Here is a 25,956-nt window from a genome sequence, read left to right as displayed (position 1 = left end):
AACAACAGTCCTCAGTCATAAAGCAATTCACGGCTGCTAAACTACTCCCACAAGCTTTAGTCAATCGCTCCTTACAAAAATCCCGAGGAGGCGGACAGCAGTATGACTGTCCCCGTTTTACAACAAGAAGCCCGAGACACAAAGAAGTTCACTGCCCGAGGTCCCAGAGTTGGGGTGCCTGGAGAATTCAGTGACATACAACAACAGCCAAAGTGCCCGGTCGTGTGGGCAGGGGCAGCTGCCCGCACAGAGGCAGAGCCGGGCCTGGACTCCCGGTCCAGGGCTCCTCCTTAAGGCGCAGGCCTTGCGAGGCCAGGTACATAGCATCTGAGCAGACACCACCTTCATTCCCTGCAAGCTTCAAATCACAACGGCTAGTGATTTTCCAAACCCTTCTGAAGGGGGTAATCATTAGCCCCTCAAAGAAAGTGGGAAATCCCACCCTGACCACACACAGCAGGTGTCCACTGCACCAAAACATGAACACAACTCGGACCCAACCTCAAGGAGGTTATATCACAGAGGGAAGAAGAAAACATTCTGATTCTACAAACATTCACTAAGTGCCAACAAAGGGAACTAGCTCCTGCCCTTAACACAACCACAGTAGGTACGCGCAGTGGCTATTACCATGTCTATTTTCATCTTCGAAACACTAACAGATGCCTCAATGCTTCTTGCTCCACTCCTCCCAAAACACCAACATGTTTATAGTTCTCCTTCTTGTCTCTTCTGCACCTTACATCTGCTGTTTTTCCTCTCTCTCTCTGCTGAAAAAGCCTTCCAACTAGATAAACTCCTATTCAACCTCCAAAACCACTTCAGGTCTCACTTCTATTGAGAAGTTTCCTGTGATCCAGTGAGTACCTCCCAACCCCCGACAGCTAACCTCTCCTTCTCGGCTACCCCTAAACCTCGCACCTCTGCCTATTACAGCCACCCTTGCACTCCACATTGCCACTGCTCCTTCACATGACTCTCTACTCCACCGGCATGTGAGTTATTCCCAGACAGAAACTCAACCTGTCATACATAGATGGTAATTTTATAATAAATCACAGTGTCCTCTGAGCTCACACTTCCTACTCTTATCAATGGCTCTTAGAACCTTGAAATACAAAGCCACTCTAACCACACCAATGATCAACAGATTGAAAACCTTTCCAGTTTTAGAAAAGATTTACTGATCAACCTTGAATCTTTACTCTTTCAAAAAGCATCAATTACCTCCCACTATGTGTGCCAGGCACTGGGAAATCAGAAATAAATAAGATACACTCACTCGCTTTAAGATGTTCACAGCCTAGTGGAGATACAGAAGAATACCCAGATGACTATAGATCAGTATGAGAAGGACATCAGTGCAGTCAGGTACAAGAAGAGAGGAGAATGACCCGAGGGAAAGGTGGCTAATTCTAGCGGGGATAGAGAGCATTTCCCAGGGGAGACGGAGCCTGGGTGGGGTCCTCAAGCCTCAGAAGGCGTGCATCAGACACGGGGTAGGGACTCCAGGGAACGTACATCAAGGGGAAAAAAGATAGGCAGGGAGAGAGGGAAGAGAGGCGGGGAGAAGGGCTTTCAGAATCTTACACCTCTGATCAGGAACCCAAGAGACAACAAATAACCAACAAAGCACTGAAAGTTAATAGGTCAATACCTTTTCCTTAAGCTCTTCTTGAGAAAAATGTTCCACTTGAAACCGATTGTGCTCTTCAAGGCAAATACTCAGATAAGATGTTTGATCACTATAAAATGAAAATGGTTCTTCTGCACCAAAAGAAAAAAAAAAGCGGGGAGGAGGAGAAAAAGAACATCAGAAGTAGATCCTTCCCAGACAATTCCCCGTGCAATCCATCTAAGGCACTTTGAATTGGGTAGCGGGGGAAAGGGAGATAAGCACACACAGGGAGTTTAATGCACCACCTTTGGAGCAAAAGTAATTTTCTTCCTTCTCTACAGGCTGGTATCTCAATGTATCGTTTCATCGTGGGCTGTGGGCTTTCACTGTGGCCAACTCTGAATTATAATTTGCATATCCAGTGCTGTACCTGGAGTCCATTCTGAGTGGCACAAGCAAATAGTGATTTTCAATTTAAATGAGGGAGTGATTCTGTTTAAGTGAAAATACAGGAAAATTAGATGTGAGCCTCAAGGGTAGAACTCAAAAGCGCCTGATGTGTTTTTTACCGGCCCCAGAGCCTGCCACGGGAGCGAGCACACCGAGTACAGAAACCGCCTATGAGACCTATGATGAGAGACTCTCGGGTCACCCACGGAAGGGTCGGCCTTCTCTGCACCAAAGGTCACCCTCTCACAGGGAGCAAAGGTGCAGAGAAGGGTCACGCTGTTCACTGAGTGGAGCATATCCACAAGCATGATCTCACTCAACACATGTGGGTAAGAGCTGATACGCCTCGTATAGAGGAAAGAGCTAGACTTCGAAGGAAGATGTCCTGCCTCCAATTTGGGTAAATCAACCCCCACTGCCACCTCGGTTTCTTTACCTGTGATGTGACGTCAATGTCTACTCGATCCAGTGGGACAACGGTCAGGATCAGAGGTGAGAAGTTAAGTGCCTGCTGCTGTGCCTGGTACACAGCGGGCGCTCAGGAAATGTCAAACCTACCACTGCTATTACTGATTGTAAGCAGGAATTACAATCAGTAATAAGGAAGAGAAAGGAAAGGAAGGCTAGAGATAAGGAAAGGAAAACGCCAACCCAGACACCACGGGGCTCAGGTTCTAGCAAAGGAGGGAGCCAGATACAGCTGTCATGAGCACAGCAGCGCCCGTACCACAGGACCCTCCCTAGCTGAATCCACTTGCGGTCATGACAGTGTGAAAAGCGATGCTTCAGCAGGAAACAGAGGTTTCACCCGCACGTGTCTGTGCAGTGGGGCTCTCTGCGGTGGGTGCCGTGGTAGGCAGAGCCCAGATGTTTAGGGTGATGAGGGCCACTGACCACAGAAAGGAAATGGCAAGGCCCCAAGGTTATCTGGAGTTAGAAGAGTCAAACAATGCAGAACACAGCAGAGGCAGCGAGGAAGCAGTCCTGCAGCAGGCCCTCTGCGGAATTAACACTACCTGCTGGGCCCTTTGACTCCGCGAGCCGAAGCCAGACAGGTACAGACTAGGAGAGCAACAGCAACACCGTCACTGCAAAAAAGGCTTCCCAGACGAAATCCCCGGGTGCCTCGCCTCCTACTGCAGTCTTAGAACTCTCTTAAAGTTCAGCCAAGGCCCTCCAGGCGGGAAAACCAAAGGGAAATACATACAAGAGAGCACGTACCTTCCCGCCGCCGGATTTCACTGATCTGCTCCTCCAGGGCCTTCTGCAGGTTCTGATAGGAGAGCACATCGCGCTCCAGCCGCTTCCGCAGGGCAAAGATGCTGTTCAACTCAGCTTGCAGGTTGCTGACACTTGGTAAAACAAGACACCGGAATTTTAAAACAGACCTACTTGTGCTTCAAGATGCAAAGCCCAGCAAGCCTTCCTTTGATTTTTATGTCATTTGTGGGTTTTTTTCTGGTTATAAAAGTAAATACACGTTTATAGAACATTTATAATAGAAACATATTAAAAAAAAAAAAGCAAAAGTTACCATAACCCGACTACCAAAAAACACATGGCAGACTATTTCCTCCCAATCTTTTTCCCTGAGTATTTCTATAAGGTTGAAATCATTCTGGACATAAAATACTAAGTTGTGCACTTCTCATTTAAATATTTCCCTACATTTTCAGAAATAATTTGCAAATGTCATTTTTAATGACTATATAACATTAAATCGGGTGAATGTCCCACCATTTAACTCATCCCCTATTAGTGGACATTTGGGTCCTTTCCAAGTTTTTGCTACAGATGTAGCTAGGTGGAAGTAATTTAATTCCCCAGAATGTTTCTCTGGAATAACGCCTTGTATGGGCTTGGGTATGGAAGGAAGGCTCTCCACAGAAGAGAAGGCGACAAGAAGAACGTCGGCCATGTCACCCCTAAAAGAGGTGGCACTGGAGGTAAAGGTGAGGGGCAGCAGGGACAAGAAAAAAGAAAAGGAGAAGACTGAGAGTCAATAATAGGAGGAAGAGAAGGACCAATTCAGGGGTCAAAAGAAGTCTACAGCAATGGGTTGGCCACTCACAAATGCAGAGTAGAATGGGTTTTTATTGGAGGGGTGGTGATGTCAAGTATCACGTCTGGGTCATGGTACTGACCTGCACAGAGAGCCTGCAAGAAACCAGCAACCCAGAACTCAGAGGAGGCCATGAAGAAGCACACCTCCCAGAATCTGCACTGACGGGGGGAGGACTGTCCCACAGACCTGCCTCCAATGATGCAAATGTTCTGTATCGGCGCTGCTGAATACGGTACCCACTAGCTGAACGTGCCTACTGAACATCTGAAATGTGGCTACATGCTGAGGAACTGAATGCTTAATTTTTTAATTTATATGTATGTAGTCACATGGCTAGTGCCTACTGAACTAGGCAGTGCAGTTCCTCACGCAGGGCTCCGGACTCCTACTGACGTGCACGTGGCAGGGGTCTGAACCGGTTCTCTCAGAGGAACAGAGGCTCCAGCAGACACCTGAGTAACGTAAATATTGTTTCAATGAAAATCTCTGCGCCTAAAGCCTTGTTTCACACTCAGGGTTAGCTTCTTAAGATGGATTCCCAGCAGTGCAATTACTGGGTCAAAGTATGTGAACATTTTTTGAGACTACGAAAACGCCTTAACAGATCAGAAAGCCTTTTTTAAATACCAAGAAATACGTCACTCGGTCCAGCGTCTGACCTATTTTTTCCCTGAAAGGGTCCATCAACACTTTGAAACTGCTGGAAGAAGTGTATGAAAATGTGGATTTGTTTTAGGGAGAGGGTCCATGAGCTTTCATCAGACTGTTCGAGAGGGGTCCACAGCCCCCAAATGGTTAGGAGCCATCGCTCTGAAATATGTGCGCCACAGACTCAAGCCCCACTTATCCTCCAGCGATTCCTTCCAGCTCCGTCCATCGAACTGCACACATAAATCAACATCTATTGGAAGGAAAATAAACCATTATGTCTAATCTTCTATGCTTGCTGCTTTGAAGATGGTTCACTGTGAAGCAGCCTCCTTGCAAGGGAAGGGGCCCTCCCAGCAGCCTGTACCTAGCTCCATTTCAAGACAACCATAATGATCAATTTGTAAGGCTGATGGAAACCTTACAGAGGTGTCACAGCACAGCACTCGCTTGGATGCGGTCAGGCCACAGACACGTTTAACCAGTGGGGGAAGAAAGGAGATTGTTTTAGCGAAGCTCCTGCAATGAGGGCTAGGGAAAGCGACGGCTTCACTCCCTCTTCCATCTTCTGACAGGGTGAAAAGTACACAGCTGCTGCTCCTGCGTCTGTCATTTCTGTTTCCCCAACTCCACGATCTCTGCAGGGTGTGAGGAGTCGGTGGAACAAAAGGAGCTTCACTCAGAAAGAAAGGACAGCCCTGAGCCTTCCTCCTTCTGGAGTGGAGTGGGGGAGGAGCCGGAGGACGCACGCCCCCATAGTGCCACCATTCACGAGCTCCATGACCTTGGCGGTCAGCTAAACTGCCCGAGTCCTGCTAGCCTCATCCGTAAAGTGGGGACAGTGCCTTTCCTTCAAGAGTGTTTTGAGGATTAAATGAGATGTTATAATGGAAAGAGCTTAGCACAGTGCCTGACACACACGAGGTGCTCGACAAACATCACCTCCTTCCTTCCACGTATTCTAATGACTCCCATACAGCAGACATTTATATGCCAAGCTTTCTGCTACTCCTGAGTTACAGGCGTGATTTTCATCTGGAGATGACTTAAACCCCCCAGGGCACATATGGCAATTCTGGAGACATTGTTGGTTGTCACAACTGGGGCAGGGAGGGTGCTACTGCCATGTAGTGGCAAAAGCCAGAGATGTCGCTAAACATCCTACAATGCACAAGACGGCCCCTCAAAAAAAGGACAAAAGTTATCTAGCCCCGAATCCCAACACTGCTGAGGTCGAGAAAACCTGAGTTAGAGGCAAAGTATAAACTGTCCTTGTCCTCCAGATGAGAGCTGTCTCAGTAAGGGCCTGGGCTCAGGAGCCACGGAGACTTGAGCTCTGAGAATCCCTAAGTGTAGGAGCTTGGGAAATACCCTCAACATCTCCAAGAGCATATTTCCACTTCTGTGATATGGGGTTGAAGGGTCACTGTGAGGAATACATCGTAAAGGGAAAGGACCAGGCACACAGCTGCCCTTGGTCAGTTCCTCCCTCCCGCTCCCCCTTTCCAAGTTTAGTTACAAGTACGTCACACGTCTCCAGAGTCATCCAGCTTTCACTGCCAGTTTCCAGAGAGTGAGCAGTGCTGGAGTTACCCCAGGGGGCTCCACCGGCCTTAGCCCACAATTCTGCCCGCTCGCTAGGGCAAGGTCTGAAGGCTCAAAACCCCCTGCAAGCTGAGCTTATGCACAGTGGCACACTGAGGTCTATGGAGGCTTTTCATGTTGCTGTTAGTCTTAATAAACGTTACCATTTGTTGAGTGCTTACTATCTGCCAGGCAGAATTAGGACTTTACACATTATCATCTCGTTTCAAACAACCCTGGAAGGTAGGTAGGGAGGTAGGTAAACAGGTAGGTCTATAGGCAGGCCAATCTCAATTGCACAAATACATATCCTGAGGCTCAGGGTGAAAAGTGACCTACCCAAGAGCTCAGAGCTGCTGAATGTATTGTGACTCTGAAGGTGAACAGGAAACCTTTTAAGCATCTCTATTAGTCACAGCCCTGACCCACCTTGGTCCCATGCACCTTGTTATTCACTAAGGAAGAGCCTATGAAACTCAGAGCCGCCATCAGTGACGCTGAGGAAGCCTGACAGCGGCCACATCCACCCCAGGGCCTCTCGGTGCCCAGAGTCAGAACTGGCTCCCGTCGGAGTAGCCGCACAATTAAACCCGCTGTGCCCATTCCCCCTCTGAGGTTCGCAGCACTACTCAACCCCTCCCCCAAGTGAAAATGACGAGCAGCTGAGGCTTCTCGAAAAAGCTCACTTTCAGAGAATTTCATCAGCATGTTTTCATTTTCCTTAAACTCGCTTCAGATTAAAAATCCTGAAAACTCATAACTTAGAAGAATTGGGAGGGGGTTCATCCGCGAACACTTCCCAAGTGCCTACTCCATACCAGCCCCCGTGACAGGCACTGGGAAATGCAGACAGCAAGACAGAACCCCTGCCCTGGGGGTGCTCACCTTCTAGGCCGAGACGCAGGCCACAGCAGCCAAGTAACAAAGGGAGGTGAGGGCAGCTGTGAGGGCAGAGGAACCGAGCGGGCCTCCTGACAAGGGGAACCCCTGAGGCAAACCCTCAAGGATGAGGGGGACGCAGAGCAGGGTGCAGATAGCTGCTGAAAGCAGAGACAGGAGACACCCCGCCCCGGAACAGTGAGGACCCCATTAGCGTTGGAGTGAAGGGCAGAAGAGAGGCAGCAGTGAGGGCTGGGTTTCCTTCACTTTTTATCATGGAAAATTTTAGACATTAGCACATGAAGACAAGTCAGTATAATGAGCCCCACACACACACACCTGCCCACACCCCTGTCCCAACAACCAGGGAGCCGTGGCCAATCTCGTTCCATCGGTGTCCCCGCCTGCTCCCTGCGCTGCTGTGCAGTGTGGAAATGAACCCCAGACATCATATCCTTCCACCCGTAACCATCCCAGTGTGCAGAGAGGTGACTCCTCCATGGGAGAAATCACTGAGGCCAACCCAGTGCTGGGCCAAGAGAGGCCCAGATGTGTCACTTGCCCGTGGACACAGGCAGGGCAGTGGCAAGACCACTAGCCTATAATCAGCTCTCCTCCCCACATCTCATTGCACCAAATCACCTCGGCAATTCTGTGAAGACACCAGTCACTCCGAGTCACTTATGGAAAGTAGGGATAATGATATTACTTACCTCACAGAACAGCAGTGAGGATTATAAGAGATAACACACGTGGAGGCGCTTTCTAAATCCATAATAAAGTATTATAAAAACCTGAGTAATTAGTATTAATGATATTTTTATCCTACATTTGCTGCCAAAAAAATCAGACAATTCCTGCTAGGAAATAGGTATATCTGATTTAAATAAGGCAATCACCATCCAAGCACTTTAAGCTTCCTAAGCAAAGTGGGAAGGCTTCACTGCCTCCGAAACTACCAGCATTTATTCAGAATATGTGTGTTACGCATGCCCGTGATGTCCAAACAGAAACCCTTACCTGTCTGAGTCCTGCAGAGATTTCACCAGATGTGTATAGATGTCCTGCTCTTTCTTTAAGACCTGAATCAGCTCTTCATAGCCTAATTGTTGTTTTTCCTGAAAACGACAATGGGCATCTGTCATTAAGAGAAGAATTTTGAAAGCGCACATCCTTACATTATGCAAACACATGTGGATAGTTCTGGTTTATAAATCCAAACAAAGGTGAACCCCTGTGCCAGCCTCCGGATCAGGCTGCAGTCAGAGGGCACCACCTGCAGGGGGAGTGGGGAATGACCGCACATCACTCACGGAGGAAGAAAGCTGAGCGCTGTGCTCCCGACAACACCCAACTGCCCTTCGTGAAACTTCCTCTGCCCTCCCCCCCGCCCCAACCCAGCTCAGAGCTGCTGGTCATTGTTTTCACAAAACTACAAAGAATGCCCTTCCACGCTTGTTCTTGCTACAAAGAAAAGAAATTCATCAACCAAAACCTGACAAGTTTTAGGGACAAGGGACTTACATTAAAATAGTAGGGGTCAGGTGAGCCACGCTTTCAAGGCACCATGAACAGACTGATGATAAAGAGATCTGAGGGGGACTCTGCCACTTACTAGCTATGTGACCTCAGCCAACCAGCTTAACAAACCTCTGTGAGGTTCAGGCTCCTCATCGATGAAGTGAGGATGTAATTTTGTGAATTTCACAAATGTGAAAATTTTTTTAGAGTTCAAATTTCGGCTCTGTCACTTCCTGGTTCTGGGACCTCAGGAAGTTACTTACTAGAGCCACCTGTAAAATGCTGGACAACAGCCGCCACCACCTTATGGAGTTACAGAGCAGATACAAGTTCAATTGTGTGCTGGAAGGAATCAAGGATCCCAGGGGAAATGGCCAATTCCAGTACTGATGCAATGAAATTCCAAAGCAATCCACGCCTACAGCATTCTGTCACACCAGAAAATAAGGAAGTGTTTAAATAATGGAGCACTGTCAAAAGGATACAGGCGCCAGTTTGAAAAGGCCAAGCCTGGGACAACTGAGCATCAAAACAATGATAGTAACACATTATACCCCACTGAGTGAAACAGAAACTCACATCCACACGGACATGAGTAAATGAGTACATGGGAAGAAGAACGGGCTTTTCTTTACAGAACAGCTAATAAATGTAGAAGGAATAATGGAATTAGAAGAATCGCCATTTGCTAACCATCATGGTAAGAAATTATTCAGCCACAAAACATAAAAGGAGGCTAAAACTAACGGGTGAAAGTTTGAAGAAGATCAGCATATTTACATAGACTCAAAATACCTCCCCTCAAATACTTACTAATTACAAAGGAAAAAAGAGTAACTGCATAGTCGAGACACCACGCAGACACCACCTTCACAGAGTTAACCCAAGTCAGCATGGCCGGTAATGCTTAGGTAACAAAGCTAAGCCGTGTACTGTCGGACAGGACACACTGAGGACACAGCGCTGGTCCTGTGACACTCCTGCCAAGGATGCCTCACCTGAAGCCAGGCACCAAGAAACATCAGACAGACCCAACGAAAGGACACTCCACGGCAGAACTGGCCTGGACGCTTCAAAAGTCTCAGGGCCGTGAAAGTCAACAGACTAAAGTCTACTAAATGCAACACAAGATCCTGAACTGGCTCCTTCCACTACAAAGGGCTTTACGGGACAGCTGGTGAGACACGAATGAGCCTGAGGGTTCGATGGTAGTCTGAGGGTCTCTGCTCAGTCGCTGGCTGTGACGGCTGTGCTGTGTCATACAGGAAAAGGTCCCTGCTGACACGAAGTACACACTCAAGTATTCAGAACCGACAGGGCTTCACACAGGCAACTTACTCTCAGATGGCTCAGGACAAGCAAAACCCTTTACTCTTGTAACTTGCCTATAAATCTGATATTATCTCAAAATAAGAAGAAAATGTTAAAATAAAGAAGTAAAGCGTGCAGGACACCTGGCACAGCGCCTGGCGCAGACCAGAAGCTCCTTAATGCTAGGGAGACACTGGGTCAGTGGAGAGAGAGGGGCTGCAAGCAGCCCTTGTGTCTTGTGGACTCAGCCTGTCGCCTAAAGTTCAGATAATGACCCAGGATAGGGCTTCCAACCCTAATGAAAACTCAAACATGAACGAGGGGAAAAAGGTACATCTTTATTGCCGCTAACCTCTAACTGAAATTGAGCGTTTCCTTCATTTAGGGGTTGAAGGAACACTGTTACTGCTACAAACCATAGTAGTACTCGGTGTTTTCCTGAGATTTTGTCATCAAAAGAAATAGTTACTTTGTATATGTTGCAAGTACCTCAAAATATTTATTCTCATCACTACCTCAAAACTGCAGCAGCCACTCTGTTCACCACTAGGTCTTGTTATTTAACACATTAATAAAGAAGCACCATTTCTACAGCTGATTTTTTTTTATATTTTGATAACCAAATTTCAAAATAATTGGTTTCCTTTATAATCCTGTGCACATATTTTGTGCATTTAAATACTTTTCCAGGGAAGAGGTCCTTGGCTCCAGCACGCTACCCAAGGGATGCAGATGGCAAAAAGGTTAGCAGCCCCTGACCCAGGAGAACGCTGCTGTGGTTCTAGCCCTGAACGAAACGAGGCAAAGGCAGCATCTGCCAACTGAGGGTTTTAAATGCTAACCCACCAGCTTGGTCATGAGAAGCTGGCCACCCACACTGCTAGAAATGTCAGGCCCTTTTGTAAATCGTGCCACATGACACTGGCACAAGGAGCTCCCACCTGCCTTCTGTACACAGTCACCAGTGTCAGCTCCCACCCGTACGCACCGCACGTAGACAGAGGGCCCCAGGGGAGCGCCTGGAAGGAACTCACCCGGGGATCAAGACGAAGAGGCTACCATGTCCTCAGGATGTCAGCCGTGGTACAAAGTGCTCTCCAGCATTTTCTCACTTAATCCTCACAAGCCAGTGAGCTCAAGCATTACCACTCTCCCCATTTTGGTGATGAGGGAACCGAGGCACGGAGTCAGGGTGGTGAGGCAGGGTGTGGACCCAGGCAGCCAGGCTCCAGGGCCTGTGCTCTTTGGTCCACCCGTGAATGACCCATGATGGATGCAAAGCACTGGGAGTTTGACAAAGGTGACACAGTCGCTGTCAGCCACATAAAGGCCAGGCAACAGTGACGACGAAAATAAGAAAAACCTACTGCTTCTTGAGCATCTACCACCAAGGGCAGGGACTGTTAAGAGCGTGTGACCTTATTAGCTGTGTGACCTTGAACAAGTTACTCAATCTCTCTGTGCTTCAACAGCCTCACCTGTAAGTAGAGGTAATAATTCTACATATCTCATAGGGTTGTGAAACAGATTAACTGAGCTAATCTATACAAAATTCTCACATGGATGCCTGGCGCAGAGTAAACACTTAAGGAGTGTCAACCATAACTACCATTCCTACGCTCCAATGCTAGGCCAGGTCCTTTACATAGGTCATCTCTAATCACAATAACGACCAAGGAGGTATATTAATCTTCCCACTTTTCAGATGAATAAACTGATTCTCCGAGAGGACAGGTCATGTGTTTTAGTCCATTCAGCTAATAAGTGGCAGTCAGAATTTGTGCTTAGATAAGTAACCAACCAAGAAGGACTAGGAAAAAACATGAATAAATGTGGACCTCAGGTGGATGTGGGAGACTCAGCTGTGGGATGTACATATCCAGTGAAAGAATCCCAACCCTGTATAAAAAAAAAAATATATATATATATATATACACACATATATATGTATATATATATATTTTTTATTTTTTTTATTTTTTTGCGGTATGCTGGGCCTCTCACTGTTGTGGCCTCTCCCGTTGCGGAGCACAGGCTCTGGACACGCAGGCTCAGCGGCCATGGCTCACGGGCCCAGCTGCTCTGTGGCATGTGGGATCTTCCCAGACCGGGGCACGAACCCGTGTCCCCTGCATCGGCAGGCGGACTCTCAACCACTGCGCCACCAGGGAAGCCCGCGACCCTGTATCTTAACTGGATCACCGTGGGCCTGGCTGGAAGCCCTAGAGGACTGCCCACTGCGGTGCAGGGCCTGGGTGCCCAGCTTGGTTCCCCTCCCCTCCTTTCAGGCAGCCATTCCAAACCTTCACCAGGTTTTCCAGGTCACTGCTCACCTCAGCCCCCACCCTCCACCTGCCAGCCGGCCACACCGGTGCTTGCTCTCCTGCCCTTCCATCTCCGTGGAACCAGGAAACTCCCTCCTCCTCACAGACCACGCTTCATCAGTCGAGCCCTCTCCACTGACACCCTCCATGGTCCCTTACAGAGACCCTCCTCCAGCCCCACGGCACCCTGGTTCACCTTCACCCGGAGCTCGTGTACCAACCACATGTTCACAGGCCTGGGGACCCCTTGCGGGCAGCAGCACCCCGATCCAGGCACAGTGCTTGCCACAGATGCTCGCTGAAATGATGATTAAAAAGGTAAGAGGGGAACACAGGGACCAATGTGACTCTTCAGAGCAGAGATTCCTGTGGCTATTTTGCATAATGGAAGTCAGAGTGAGTCAACGTCTTCCTAGAAGCAAATTGCTCACCCATGTTAAATAAATGAACTCTTCAGAGCCATTTGGGTCCCATTGCATCAATCACCTGCTCCCCTGCGCTGAATCATGCCCCATTAGAATGACGTCACTTGGCTCCCTCGGCAGAGCTGGCAAACCAGTGGGTCTCCTCGGCACAGAGGCAGAGGGCCAAGTGGCCCAGAGGGGGCCCCTGCTCAGCAGCAGCAACCAACCCCCCTGTCCCCTACCCTCTGCCCGCCATCCCCACTCTCCACCCCCGCCCTCCACCTTGCCTCTCCAAACAAGACAGAGCCCCAGAGTCTACGACCCTTGGCATCTGTGAGACTCTCCGGTATGTTCCCGGTAAATACTCCCTTTCATTGTTGTTTTGCTCAGACTCCTCAGCGTTGGATCCTACAGCTTGCAATCAAAAGAACCTTAACAAATACAGTCACATTATTTTTAATCCTCTCAGGAGGTAGGCATGTAACTCCCCATTTACAGATTAGGAAGGTGAGTTTCAGTGAGAGGAGGTGACTTGCCCAAGATCACAGAGCTAATAAGCGGCTGAACGGACATTCTGACACCAAAGCCGAGGCATTTTCTACTCCACCATAGTTTCCTCAATGACTTGAAGGAAACGTATGTAATGGGCAGACCACAATCTGAAGAGGCAGCAGATATGTAAAGAGAGACCTTAATGGCTCACTTCTTGGTAATCAGGGCAATTTAGTGGCCTGACAGATGGTGTCTATTTCAGTAGCTATATCGCAGCTCTGCAACAAAGACATTTATTTTAATACTCAGGAAATTCAGCTGCAATGTCCCAACCATGTCAATAGCCAAACTATAAGTCTCTGGCTGCAGCAAGTTAAATATGGTCAGTGTGTTTTACTCTCTGTTCTTCAATTCCCTGGTCATCTAGCATTAATTCTCAGGATCACACATGATTAGAAGGAAAACAGACTGCCCAGAGCCAACGGAGACATCATCACAGCCTCAAGTTCTTCATAGAAATGGGCAGAGGATAAACCCAAAATCAACACAAAATGGCCAAGGGCAGAGCAGAATAAATCCGTGTTTCCTACAAAGAAAGAACTACAACCTGAAAAGCATACCTTTCTTGGGGGGAAAATACCGTAGGCTGCAACAGCTGGGGTTTCTTAAACTGACACCTAGAAATTTTCAATTCCTAAATGATCATTTATAACCTTTTATCCTCGATTTGCAATTACTCTTGCAGAACAGAATTAAAACCTTTGCTAAAATATGTAGGTATTTTGTACAGTCATTTAAGCATCACCAGGATCTAAAATATGACTGCAATGCCCATGGGATGACTTTATACTTGTGTTTCTAAGAAGTACAGACAGCGGCCAGCACAAAAAACTAAAAAACAATGCGGTACAGATGATCAAACTAGTGACATGAAATATTAAAATACTCTGTTAGTAAATTTAGAAACATTCTGTTCAACATTTAGACACTTTTTACATATCTAAAACATGATTCAAAATAGTGAAGTTTAACTAAATGTATTCAAATTAGTAATTATTTGTCCATCTAAAAAACCTGATGGGCTTCCATCTTGTTTCAAAACAGACTGTGCCTCGTGAAAAGATGCTCAACATCGCTAATCATTAGAGAAAATGCAAATCCAAACCACAATGAGGTACCACCTCACAGCGGGCAGAATGGCCACCACCAGAAAGTCTACACATAATAAAGGCTGGAGGGGGTGTGGAGAAAAGGAACCCTCCTGCACTGTTGGTAGGAATGTAAATGGGTGCAGCCACTATGGAAAACAGTATGGAGGTTCCTTAAAAAGCTAAACAGAGGGCTACCATATGATCCTACAATCCCACTCCTGGGCATATATCTGGAGAAAACTCTAATTCAAAAAGGCACATGCACCCCAATGTTCACAGCAGCAGTATTCACGATAGCCAAGACATGGAAGCAACCTAAATGTCCATCGACAGCTAAATGGATAAAGAAGATGTAATGGAATGTTACTCAGCCATAAAAAAAGAATGAAATAATGCCACTTGCAGCAACATGGATGGACCCAGAGATGATCGTACTAAGTGAAGCAAGTCAGAAAGAGAAAGACAAATACATGATACCACTTATATGTGGACTCTAAAACAATACGATACAAATGAACTTATTTACAAAACATAAAGAGACTCACAGACATAGAAAACAAACTTATGGTTACCAAAGGGGAAGGGGGGAGGGGATAAATTGAGAATCTGGGATGAACAGATACGCCCTACTATATATAAAATAAACAACAAGGACCTACAATATAGCACAGGGAACTATATTCAGTATCTTGTAATAACCTATAATGGAAAAGAATCTGAAAAAGAATATATGTACACACACACACACAAACACACACGTGTATAACTGAATCACTTCGCTGTATACCTAAAGCTAACACAACATTGTAAATTAACTATACTTCAATTTTTAAAAAACAGTTAAACAAGACTGTGTCTGATTATGGGTTAACGTGCATCTTAATATCCAACTAAATTTGGTCAAAATAAAGGAACTATTCACAAAATAAAGCAACTAAATCACAAAACATTAGCCCTCTGAGATTTAGTTACTGGACTTGCCCAAGGTCACTCAAGTGAAGTGACAGAACCAAGAGAGGAATCCAGGCCTCCAGACTTCCGGCCCAGCCCAATGGCCAAGTTCTCGCTGACATTCTTATTCAAGAGGGATGGCAAAACGCAAATCCACAAATGGTCAGAGTTAAGAAGGAACCCCCACCGCTCAGGCAGCGGTGCGCTCCAGGACCAGAGCTGATACGGAGCGGATACACAGTGCAACGGCCGGTACTGGTGCTAAAATATGGAAACACGTCTACACCAGTTGTAAACTAACCCCTGATCCATGCACCCCAACCACCCCAGCCCCTCTCCAAGACCCAGGAACTACAGGGTTGGTGCCTGGCACAAGAGGAGGCCTCCGGGACCCCACTCCAGCCCTAGCGCCTGAGTCTGTTCTGATGGCTGTGCCCGTGCTACACTGGTTGTTAATTATTTTGAGAATCATCCTTCACAAAAACCACAAGTCATGATCAGAGTCATTCATCAGAGAAAAATTTGCATAACAATTCCCTATTTTCTGAACGTATGTACTTAATTAAAGCCGGGCTTAAAAAAAAACAACAAACCTTGGCTGACAGTGAACGCCTTTCTTTCCCATCTCTGGCTGCCTAGCTGTAGTACAGGCAAGCTGCACATCAGAACAATCTGGACGCATCTCCACAAACCAATATCATCAGTCATTCAATCAACAAACGTCCACTGAGCCAGGCACTGGGATTCAGACACGAACACCAGTTCCCTTCCCCTGAGGTGCCTCCTGGGGTGCGCAGGGCTCCAGGGAGGGGAAGCACCAAGGCGGCTCCGTACGTCAACCCAAGGGCTAGGCGCTACGGTGGATGGATGTGCAAAGTGCCGCACAAGGGGGTGGACAAGGAGACGTCGCGTTCAGCAGGCCAGGCAAGGAGCCCAGAGGAGGTGACACCAGAGCGGCAGCCCTAGGGGTGTGCAGGAGCCACCAGGTCAACAAGGAAGAAGAAGGCATTCCAGGCAGATGGAACAGCATGTGCAAAGGCACAGAGAGGTACAAACACGGAGTTTTCGGGAATCTGCAGGAAGTGAGGTGCTGTTAGAGATGATGGGGAATGAAAGAAAAGGAGAATGGAGAGCTAGCTTGGGGCCAGATCACGAAGGGCCTGCTGTGCCCTTGTAGGTGTGCATGGAAATGTTCAACTGGAAAATGTTCTTACCTCGAGATTACATAGTTCTTGAGAGAGTTGCCCCCAGGAGGGCAAACATGAGGCTCATCTTTGAACAAGCTCTAGTTTCTCGGTTTCCTGAGCAGTGCAAATACTAATACTCAGCTGAAGGATACTAATCTGTAAGGAGGGAAGACTGAGAACCCCTCCTCCTACCTGCTGTAAGCTCATTTACCAGCACAAGGGCCTTGGAGGATCTTCAGGTCAGAGGAGTCATCAAATATGTGTCAGGAAAGGATATGAATTTGCATGTGAATGTCCAGTTTCAGGCGGGCTTACCTCGGAGAAGATGCTTTTGCTGCCTGGTGACTGAGAAGAGCACTTTTCTGTTATTAAGTCTTCACTCCTGAAATCGAGATCCCCCGCAGTCATTAAATAACGGTTCTGCTGTATTGCTTCCAAGTCTTTTTCACTGAATTTCTAAGGAAGAAAACAAATCATAAGGAAGTTGTCATCAAGAAAAAAATACTAAGCGATGGTCCCAAACTCTTTAAGGGAAGATTTACTGTTTTTCACAATTTAAACAATTGCCACCATCCCCACATATTAGGCAATTACAAATGGTAATGCAATCCCTTTGTGCATTATTACAACCAGGAGCGCAGCACGCCAGCAAGGCACAGGCAAGGACAGTGGCAGTCATTACAAACCTCCCCTCTCGCCACCACTGGGACACCTCCCAGCGGGTACAGAAGACGAAGCCCAGGCTCTGGTCCCACGACCCAGGCTCCAATCCTGGGTCCTCCTTGGCCAGGGTGTGATTTCTGTTTCCCATGCTACAGGGTTAGTGCAGTGATTAGAGGGACTGTGTATCGAAACCCAACAAAGTCTAGGCGCTCCTGAAACATTACAGATCGGACAAAACTTGAACCGTCCATATCTACGAGGAGGTTTGACTTCCAGGAAGAAAAAGGCAAGACTGCAACTACTTTGGGGGTCTGGTCACAGGTGAAAGCTCCTCCTTCACGATGAGACACCATACAGCCCAGTTCACCAGCTCCTTCAGACGAGGTCACATCCAACGATACTGCAGGCCTGGAAACCACTTCTCTGGTCTTTCGGCCAAATTCAAGCACAGAAATCTATTCCTAACAATTTAAAACCTGGTAACTCCTGCACTAAGTGTCCGTCCACTCTCTGTGGGAAATTAAGGGTGAGAACCTCATCTCATTCCCAATCACCCATCAGAATTAATTCATCATGTCAAACATTTCTAAAATAGCTGAACACAAACAAGAAAGTAGAAGCAATTTTTTGTAAAAACCCATTGAACTGTAACAGGGAATCAAATAACTAAAACAGAAATTCAGAATTACCATCATACAGTTGTGCTTGAGTTACAATTTTCATTTTTATTTCTTAAAAGTCCAACTATACATACACATTAACAAACGGGCCCACAAGGCTTAGAAGGGAACAGCCACCCCTAGCTCGCCACTTCTCACCTCTGAGTCCCACTCGCAGAAAAAAACCGCTTTTGACTCTACTGATTTCTGTTATTTACTTCCATGTTTCTACACTGCGCTCCTATGCTCACATGGCTTGATTTCCTAAGGTTAGATTTTATTAACTGGCTCCTGTCATAGAAGTTTAAGGATGCAGCTCTCACATCATCCACCCCCCAACGCTTTTCCTAATAGTTACATCACGATTTTGGTTAAATCAACATTCTGCATTTACGTGATTATGGCCACGCACATACTGTCCACAGCCCAGCCAAATGGTGTTCCATGGCGACATTTCCGTTCATGTTTAATTCCTTGCTTTTCTTGGAATTAGCAACTGCTTTGTTGTGTTTACTTAGTTCATAAAACTGAATTATGTACTTAGTGTTAATTTATCTCCAAACTTATAAATTCTTCTACGTGGAGTCAAGACACATCAGGTAAATGATGGGCTCTATTTCAGTTTCTTGAAAAAATCCCAACTAAGCCCTCCCTCAACGGCTCAAATCTGGGCTTCTGCGTAAGTGGCTGGGATCTGCCTTCCCCACATGCCAGGTGAATTCCCTACTTTCTGGATCCCATTCTGTGTTACTTCCTCGTTTGTACGGACTCGTCCTCCAGCAGTTTCCTGCAAGGAGCACATGGAGGCAGATGAGTTTAGGCGTCAAATACCTGAAATTGCCTTTATTCTGCCCTCATTCTTGCTGCCAGCTTGGCTGACTACAGAATGCTGGATTGGAAACCACTTTTCCTCAAAACCCTGAAAGCACTGCTCTCCTGTCTCCTGGCTTCCAATGTTTTTTTTTAACATCTTTATTGGGGTATAATTGCTTTACAATGCTGTGTTAGTTTCTGCTTTATAACAAAGTGAATCAGTTATACATATGCATATGTTCCCATATCTCTTCCCTCTTGCGTCTCCCTCCCTCCCCTGGCTTTCAATGTTGCTGCTGAGAATTCTGATGTCATTTCGGGTCTGGATCCTTTGTATGGGACCTATTATTTTCCTCTCTCTGGAAGCCTTTCAGATCCTCTCTCTGCCCCTGTGTTCTGAAATTTCACAATGACACAGGATTGTGAAATTGCGATAGATGTCTTTCTTCATTCACCGTGCCAGAAACAGAGCAGGCCCTTTCAAGGTAGAGATATCTGCCCTTGCATTCTGAAAAGTTTTCTCCTATTACTTTGAACTTTTCCTTCCCTCTGCTTTGCCTCTTCTATCTTTCTGGAACTTTTGTTCGTCATATATTGGAGCCCTTGACTCGAGCCTCTGATTTTCTTATCTTTCTTCTCTCATTTGCTCACCTTTTTGTTTGTTTCTATGTTTAACTATATTTTCTGGAAGATGTACTTGACTCGTGCAACTTTTCTAACTCTTTTATTAGGCTCTTTATATCTGTAATCATACTTCCAATTTCCAATAAGGTCATCCCTCTTTTTCCCAAATATCTTTTTTATCAGATCCCGAACTCATTTCTTATCTGAAGATGTTACAGTACTGAGTTTTTTGAAAAGCTGTCTAGTTTTCTTCTCCGCCTCCACTGTTTCTGTTTCCTCTACGTAGCTTTGTTCTGTCTTTGTCTTTCCTCTTAGACGCTTTTCTCCTGTTTGAGGAACTCGGGCCACCCACGTATCTTTAAGGGTAGACGTGTCCAGAAGCTCTGTGAGTGTGGAAAAGGTACCTCAACGGCAGCCTCACTGTGAGGTGATCAGGCGGGGACTCGGCTGTTTGGTTGAAGGACCCCCTACTGTCAGTCAGCATCTTTCGGTCTTCTGGGTCCACAGAGGACTCTCCATGCTGGTACGCACACTTCCACTCCTTCTCACTGAGGGATCCACTCCTGTTTTCAGCTGCACCTGGTGAGCCCCAGGCCAGAGCTTCTCTGGTTTAAGGTCCCCCCAGAGTAAACCTCCCATATAGTGCTGGTGACAATAAGGCCACCTAACTGCCCAGCATTCCAGCAACCTCTGTTGCTGACAAAGGTACCAGGTACCCCCACTGCCCGCTGAGCCTTCCTGGGTTCTGTAGGATTAATCAGCTTCTTCTTGTTGGCTTTTCATCCCCAAGACATGAGGCAGACGGGAGAAAGCTGAATCCTATGTAGTTACCACTTATCATTCAAACAGCAACCTGCCCTTCCACCATTCCCATTCTCCTGGTCCTGTGCGTTTATACCTTTTCACCCCTTCACCGTCATGTTAATGAGGCTTCAGGAGGAAGCAGTGTTAAACACGCATGTTCACTCCACCATGGTTACCCGTAATTCTGAGCTGAATCAAAAATCCAATATACCATCAAATGATAAGGGTAGTCCATGACAAAAAAGGAACAGATAGAAGAAAAATACAGAGGAGTGAGACAGCATGGCACAAAGGAAAGCCAGGACCGCAGCAGAAGGCTGGCGCTAGAGCAAAGCAGGCCAGGGCCTGAATCGGGCCCTGCCGTTTACTAGTCACGTGACCCAGGACAACTCCCTTCTCTTCTCGAAGCTTTCATTTCTACAAACTTACCTCCCTGGTGGCTGAGGTCCAAATGGCATAAAGAAAGCTCTACAGCGCTCCAATAAATAACAGTGAAGACCACAGTCTTTTTTTGCCCAGCCTTACCTTCTTATAAGCATTCCTGTCAAAAAGTTTAAAAAACAAAGCAAAACAAAAAAACCTATGCCGAAGTCAAAAGATTTAAATACAAAAGAAAAACTGTTGTGGTACCTGAAGCAACAAGTCCTTCTGACTGGCACTTTCTGTTAGACTTCTGATCACTTGCTCTTGACTGTGCAATTTTTTATTACTTTCATTCAAAAGACTCTTGTAACGATTCTCCACTGCTTTCTCTCTTTCATTCACTTCACTGCGTAATTTCTCAACTTCATTTCTAAGGTCCTACCAGAAGAAAAAAGAAAAAATGGAATTTACTTGACAAAAGTTTCAAGGTAATCTTTCACCTGTTTACCTTACTGCTGTAAGAGAGCAAGCTAAATAGATATATTTAACAAACGTGAGCTTCCTTCTCATTTAAAGTCTTATAAAAACCAACTTTTAAGAATAATAAATTTGGGGAAAGCTTCAATGCACAGACATTTATCACAAAATTATTAACAATACTGAAAAACCAGAAAGAAACTAAATGTCTAAATCTAGCAACAGAGAATTAATTATAAAAAAGCATATGGTATAAAAAAATCACAATTACGAGTAAAAACAAAGCAGTATACTATGTAATATGATGTGATTGTTTTCTAAGCGTTTACACAAAATATTGTCAAGGCTATGGGGAAACACACCAAAATAATGACAGTATCCCCAAGTAGAGCGATTATGGGTGACTCTGCATTGATTTTCATTTTTCTGAGTTTCTAAAATCTCTAAGTCTGTATTACTTTCATAATCAGAAAAAAAACTGTCTTAAAAAATGACATTTATAATAACATGGAAAATGCTGATGTTATATTGTTAAGGAAAAAAACAGAAAACAAACAGTATACAGTGTGATTTTTAACTACCTCAAAATCTGTACTATTTATAATATTGAAGCACTATTCGTAACAGCAAAAGGCTGGAAACAACCCGGATGTCCACCCACGGAGGAACAAACTCTGGTGCATTCTCACAGCGGAGCACTCTGAAGCTATAAAGGAAAAGGAATGAGGACTCTACAAATATCCCGCCCTCAAGTAATCTTCTAAACATATTGCGCAGGTGGGCATGTGGGGTGGAAAGTGGTGTGGACCCCAAGAGAAAAAAAAAGTATGTCTAGCATACTGCCATTTATTTAACCATAAATAATGGCTGCCTGTACGGAAAAGGAGAGAACGAGGTACAGGAGAGAGTAGACTCATTTTACAGATGTGCCAGTGAAGTGGTTTAAATGTTTAGATAATTATTTTAAAAATAAAATAATAATCTCCTAAAACTAAAAGCAAAAGAAACAGAAAAAGAATTTACCTGTGTATCAAGGCGACTGGTTAACCAACCAGAGAGGAATGCTCTCAGTAACGTAAAAGCAGACTAATTTGTACACCCCTAGTGGGATATTTCTCCAATGTCAAAGGGACTGCTGCGAAAATCGTAAACTGCTTTCAGTAATCATGTTGCAGGAAATAATATTCGTATTGTTACTCTGAAACTGTGTGCACAGATGTATACATATTTATTAAATAAGTAATTATCACTATCATAAGAACCAAGCCTCAGAGAAAACAAATACAAATATAAAAGAAGTTAAAACATGTAATTCTCAATTTGAATTGGAAATACGAATATGAACTTACATTTTATTTCTTTCCTTTCACTGAAGAAGCCTAGAATCAGTATCCTTCCTAGCATGCAGGCTGGAGTCTCTAAATATCATTGCTCACCACAAAAAACCAACAGGGTTCTTTAAAACAGTGGTTCCCAAAGTGTAGTCCCTAGAACGGAGTTAGCAGCACCACCTGGGAACCCCAAATGCAAATCACTGGGCCCTAACCCACACCTATTAAATCAGAAACTCTGAAGGGAGGGAGGGAGGGCCCAACAAGCTGTGTTTTAATAAGCCCTCCAGGTGATTCTAAATCACACCAGAGTTTGCCTTATAGAAAGGGATGATTCCAGGCCTGGGGCAGGAATATATAGTATGAGCTCAGACATCTTATCATGTCAGAAAGGAAGGAAGCTGTCAAAGATTACACATTCACGTCCAGAGAACTCAGGAATCAACTCGAATAAGCTTTTTCACTGTCGAAAGATAGGACAATTAGAATATCAAGGATGACAATGAATTAAAATACATCAAAAATGTTAAAAAGCTATGAGTTCATAATAATTAAAAAATAAAAAACCTTTTGGTCACTGTGATAGGCAGAATTACGGCCCCCCAAAGATGTTCACATCCTAACCCCCAGAATCTCCGACTATGCTGAATTACAGGGTAATAAAAGTTGAAGATGGAATGGAGGTGGCTAATCAGCTGACCTTAAAATAGAGAGATTATCCAGGTGGGCCCGATATAATCAAAGATCCTTAAAAGTGGAAGAGGGAAGCACGAAAAAGACTCCACCAGCCATTGCTGGCTCTGAAGATAGATGGGAGTCACGGGTCTAGATGTGCAGACAGCCTCTAGAAGCTGGAAAAAGCAAGGCAATGGATCTTCTCCTGGAGCCTTTAGAAGGAACACAGCCCTGCCATGGTAAGACCCATTTCAGCTTTCTGACTTCCAGAACCACAGGGTAGGTGTGTGTTGGGAAGCGGCCAAGGGTGTGGTGATTTGTTACAGCAGCAATAGGAAACTAATACAGTCACCTTTAGAAGGTTTTAGGGAATTCTTCCGTTGTCTTTCTTGTATGAACTACACCCCAGAGTAACTAAATAGATAATGAAAAACAAATTTTTCTTCATACAAGTATACAGCTATAAAAGAAGAAGGAATGATGAAATTAGATTATCACCATTTTGCAAGCAATCATCCACGGCTAGTAACATCACAAAAACAGGGACTAGCAGATACAGTGTACCTCCTGCTGGAAGTACAAATGACCACCTATGGTGTGATCTTGCCAAAAAATTAAACCTGAATTTGATCGTGCACCTTATCTAACTACCAATTTACTAGAAATGAAAGTCAGCAGAGAAACACGTTGAATGACATTACAAAAATACAATCAGCAAAATCCAGAATGTGGAAAACAATAAAGGACAAAGGACCCAACTTATTCAACAAATAAATTTCAAAGAAAAAAAAGGAGAGACAACCTGTAGATTAAATAATAATTAAGAAAGTTAGGGAAGGCTAGTGTGAACTCACAAATTCATACTGATTCTACTGATTCATTCTGAGTTCATTCTAGCTTCCTTTTCTTAATACGCACACACAAACACACGCACTCTTGCTCACACACAGAGATGGACACAGAAATAAATACAGATGTGTATGTGCATGTATGCAAACATATTTTCAAGCTCTGTCTACTGCCAAGGCCTAGAAGTACTGACACCCCAGTAGTAATGAGGATACCTGTCATTCAGATCTTGGTTCCTAAATATCATTCTCCAATAAAAGAAACCAGAGATCCTTAGAGAAATGGTTGATTCCAGGATTGGGTTAGGGAAAATCCAAGAAGAGTCCAGGACATCCTGTGACCCTAACAAGTACGGAAGTGCTCAAGAAATGTTAAAGACACAGGAATCAATTTGAAGGAGTTCCCAATGGCCATATCTGGGCCAATCTGAACAAGAAAATAAAACACGATAGTAACGGCTTAACAACCTACAGAATAGAACAAATATCCATGAGTCCATACTGATATAAACAACTATACAATAAATAACTGCAGGAGAAGGGGCAGTCCTTCCTTACAGTAGAATTACAACTAATAAGTGTAGAAGGAATGATGGAAAATCACCACTAAGCAAACACCACAGTAATGACTGTTGTAGGTAAGGGTCATCAATAAGATGCTTATAAGTATGAGGAGAAACAAGACATTTACATAGTGTCAAAGTATTTCCCCCAAAATACTTATCACAAATGGAAAATAGTAACTTTACTGCGGAGAAACCCAGCAGACCCCCACCTTAACCAAGTGACCAACACTAACTGCACCAGAAATAAGACGGACTGACATTATGCACCTCCAGATATGACATATCTCGTCTATGCTATTCTTGCCAAAAATGTATAACCTCAATCTAATCATGAGAGAAACATCAGACAAGCCCAAACTGAGGGACAGTAACAAGATAACTGATCAGTACTCTTCAAAGGAGTCAAGGTCACAAAAGACAATGACTTGAGCAACTGTCCCAGATTAGACAAAACTAAGGAGACATGACAATTAAAGGCAATGTGGATCCTGGACCAGAAAAGGGGCATTAATGGGAGAACTGGCAAAATTCAAATACAGTCTGCAGATAACAATATTGTATCAGTGTTAATCTCCTGATTCTGTTGAGTGTTCCATAGTTATGTGAAACGTGAACATTAGGGAAGCGGGACGAAGGATACATGGGAACTCTGTTATTATTTCGAATCTTTATGTCTAAAATTATTTCAAAAGTAAAACTTTTAAAAAAAGAGACTTATCAATCAGTACAACGTCCAGATCATGATTTGAACAAACTGTTTTACAACAATTTTTAAATAAGACAGGGAAATCTAAACATTAATTGGCTAGTTGGTAATATTAAGAAATTATTAATCTTTCTGAAGTGGAAAAAAAAATTTTTTAACATACTGAAAAACCAACAAAATAATATGCCTGGGAATTGCTTAAAATACTTGAGTGTTGAAAGAGAGGGAGTTGGGAGGAGGGTACAGATGAAACAAGGTTGGCTATGAGTTTATGAGTGCTGAGCTGGGTGACAATTACCAGAGGGTCAATGTACTATCCTCTCTCCTTTTCTGTGCATTTGCGTTTTTCTTTAGTAAGTAGTTTTTTTAAAGTAATGATTAAAAACCTGAAAGAAATTACCAAAACACATGATTATGGATGACCTTTTTTTTTTTGCTGTACGCGGGCCTCTCACTGTTGTGGCCTCTCCCGCTGCAGAGCACAGGCTCCGGACACGCAGGCTCAGCGGCCATGGCTCACGGGACTAGTTGCTCCGCGGCATGTGGGATCCTCCCGGACCGGGGCACGAACCCGCGTCCCGTGCATCGGCAGGCGGACTCTCAACCACGGCGCCACCAGGGAAGCCCATGGATGATCTTTTCAATTATTTTTTCTCAATTTTTAAAACATTTTATACTAAGTATAGACCACATTCATAATGGGGGATAAAGTAAACGTTTTTAAAGTAACATTTTTTTAAAAAGAGAGAAACGACTTCAAAGATTAAATGTTACTCTTTTTCTTGGGCAAACAGATGATGATAAGATTGTCCTAAGCCTTTAATCCAAAACAACGGGACCAA

General features: G+C 45.0%; 1 protein-coding gene across 4 annotated transcripts in view; it reads right to left on the bottom strand.

Annotated features, from left to right (window-relative positions):
• CDK5RAP2 (CDK5 regulatory subunit associated protein 2) overlaps positions 1-25,956 on the bottom strand; it is a 181,749-nt gene that overhangs the window by 78,840 nt on the left and 76,953 nt on the right. For all 4 annotated transcript variants that reach the window (XM_082657379.1, XM_082657380.1, XM_082657382.1 and 1 more), the window contains 5 exons: positions 20,779-20,949; positions 16,901-17,041; positions 8,265-8,362; positions 3,290-3,420; positions 1,658-1,767 (listed from right to left, as the gene is read on the bottom strand). In XM_082657379.1, the coding sequence (XP_082513505.1) occupies positions 1,658-1,767; positions 3,290-3,420; positions 8,265-8,362; positions 16,901-17,041; positions 20,779-20,949 (651 nt within the window). The remainder of the gene's footprint in view (positions 1-1,657; positions 1,768-3,289; positions 3,421-8,264; positions 8,363-16,900; positions 17,042-20,778; positions 20,950-25,956) is intronic.

Source organism: Grampus griseus, assembly GCF_964374135.1.
Source record: "Grampus griseus genome assembly, chromosome: 6".
NCBI classification, from domain to species: domain Eukaryota; kingdom Metazoa; phylum Chordata; class Mammalia; order Artiodactyla; family Delphinidae; genus Grampus; species Grampus griseus.
The sequence above is the reverse complement of the archived record's forward strand: the minus strand, read 5'-3'. Positions and strand labels throughout refer to the sequence as shown.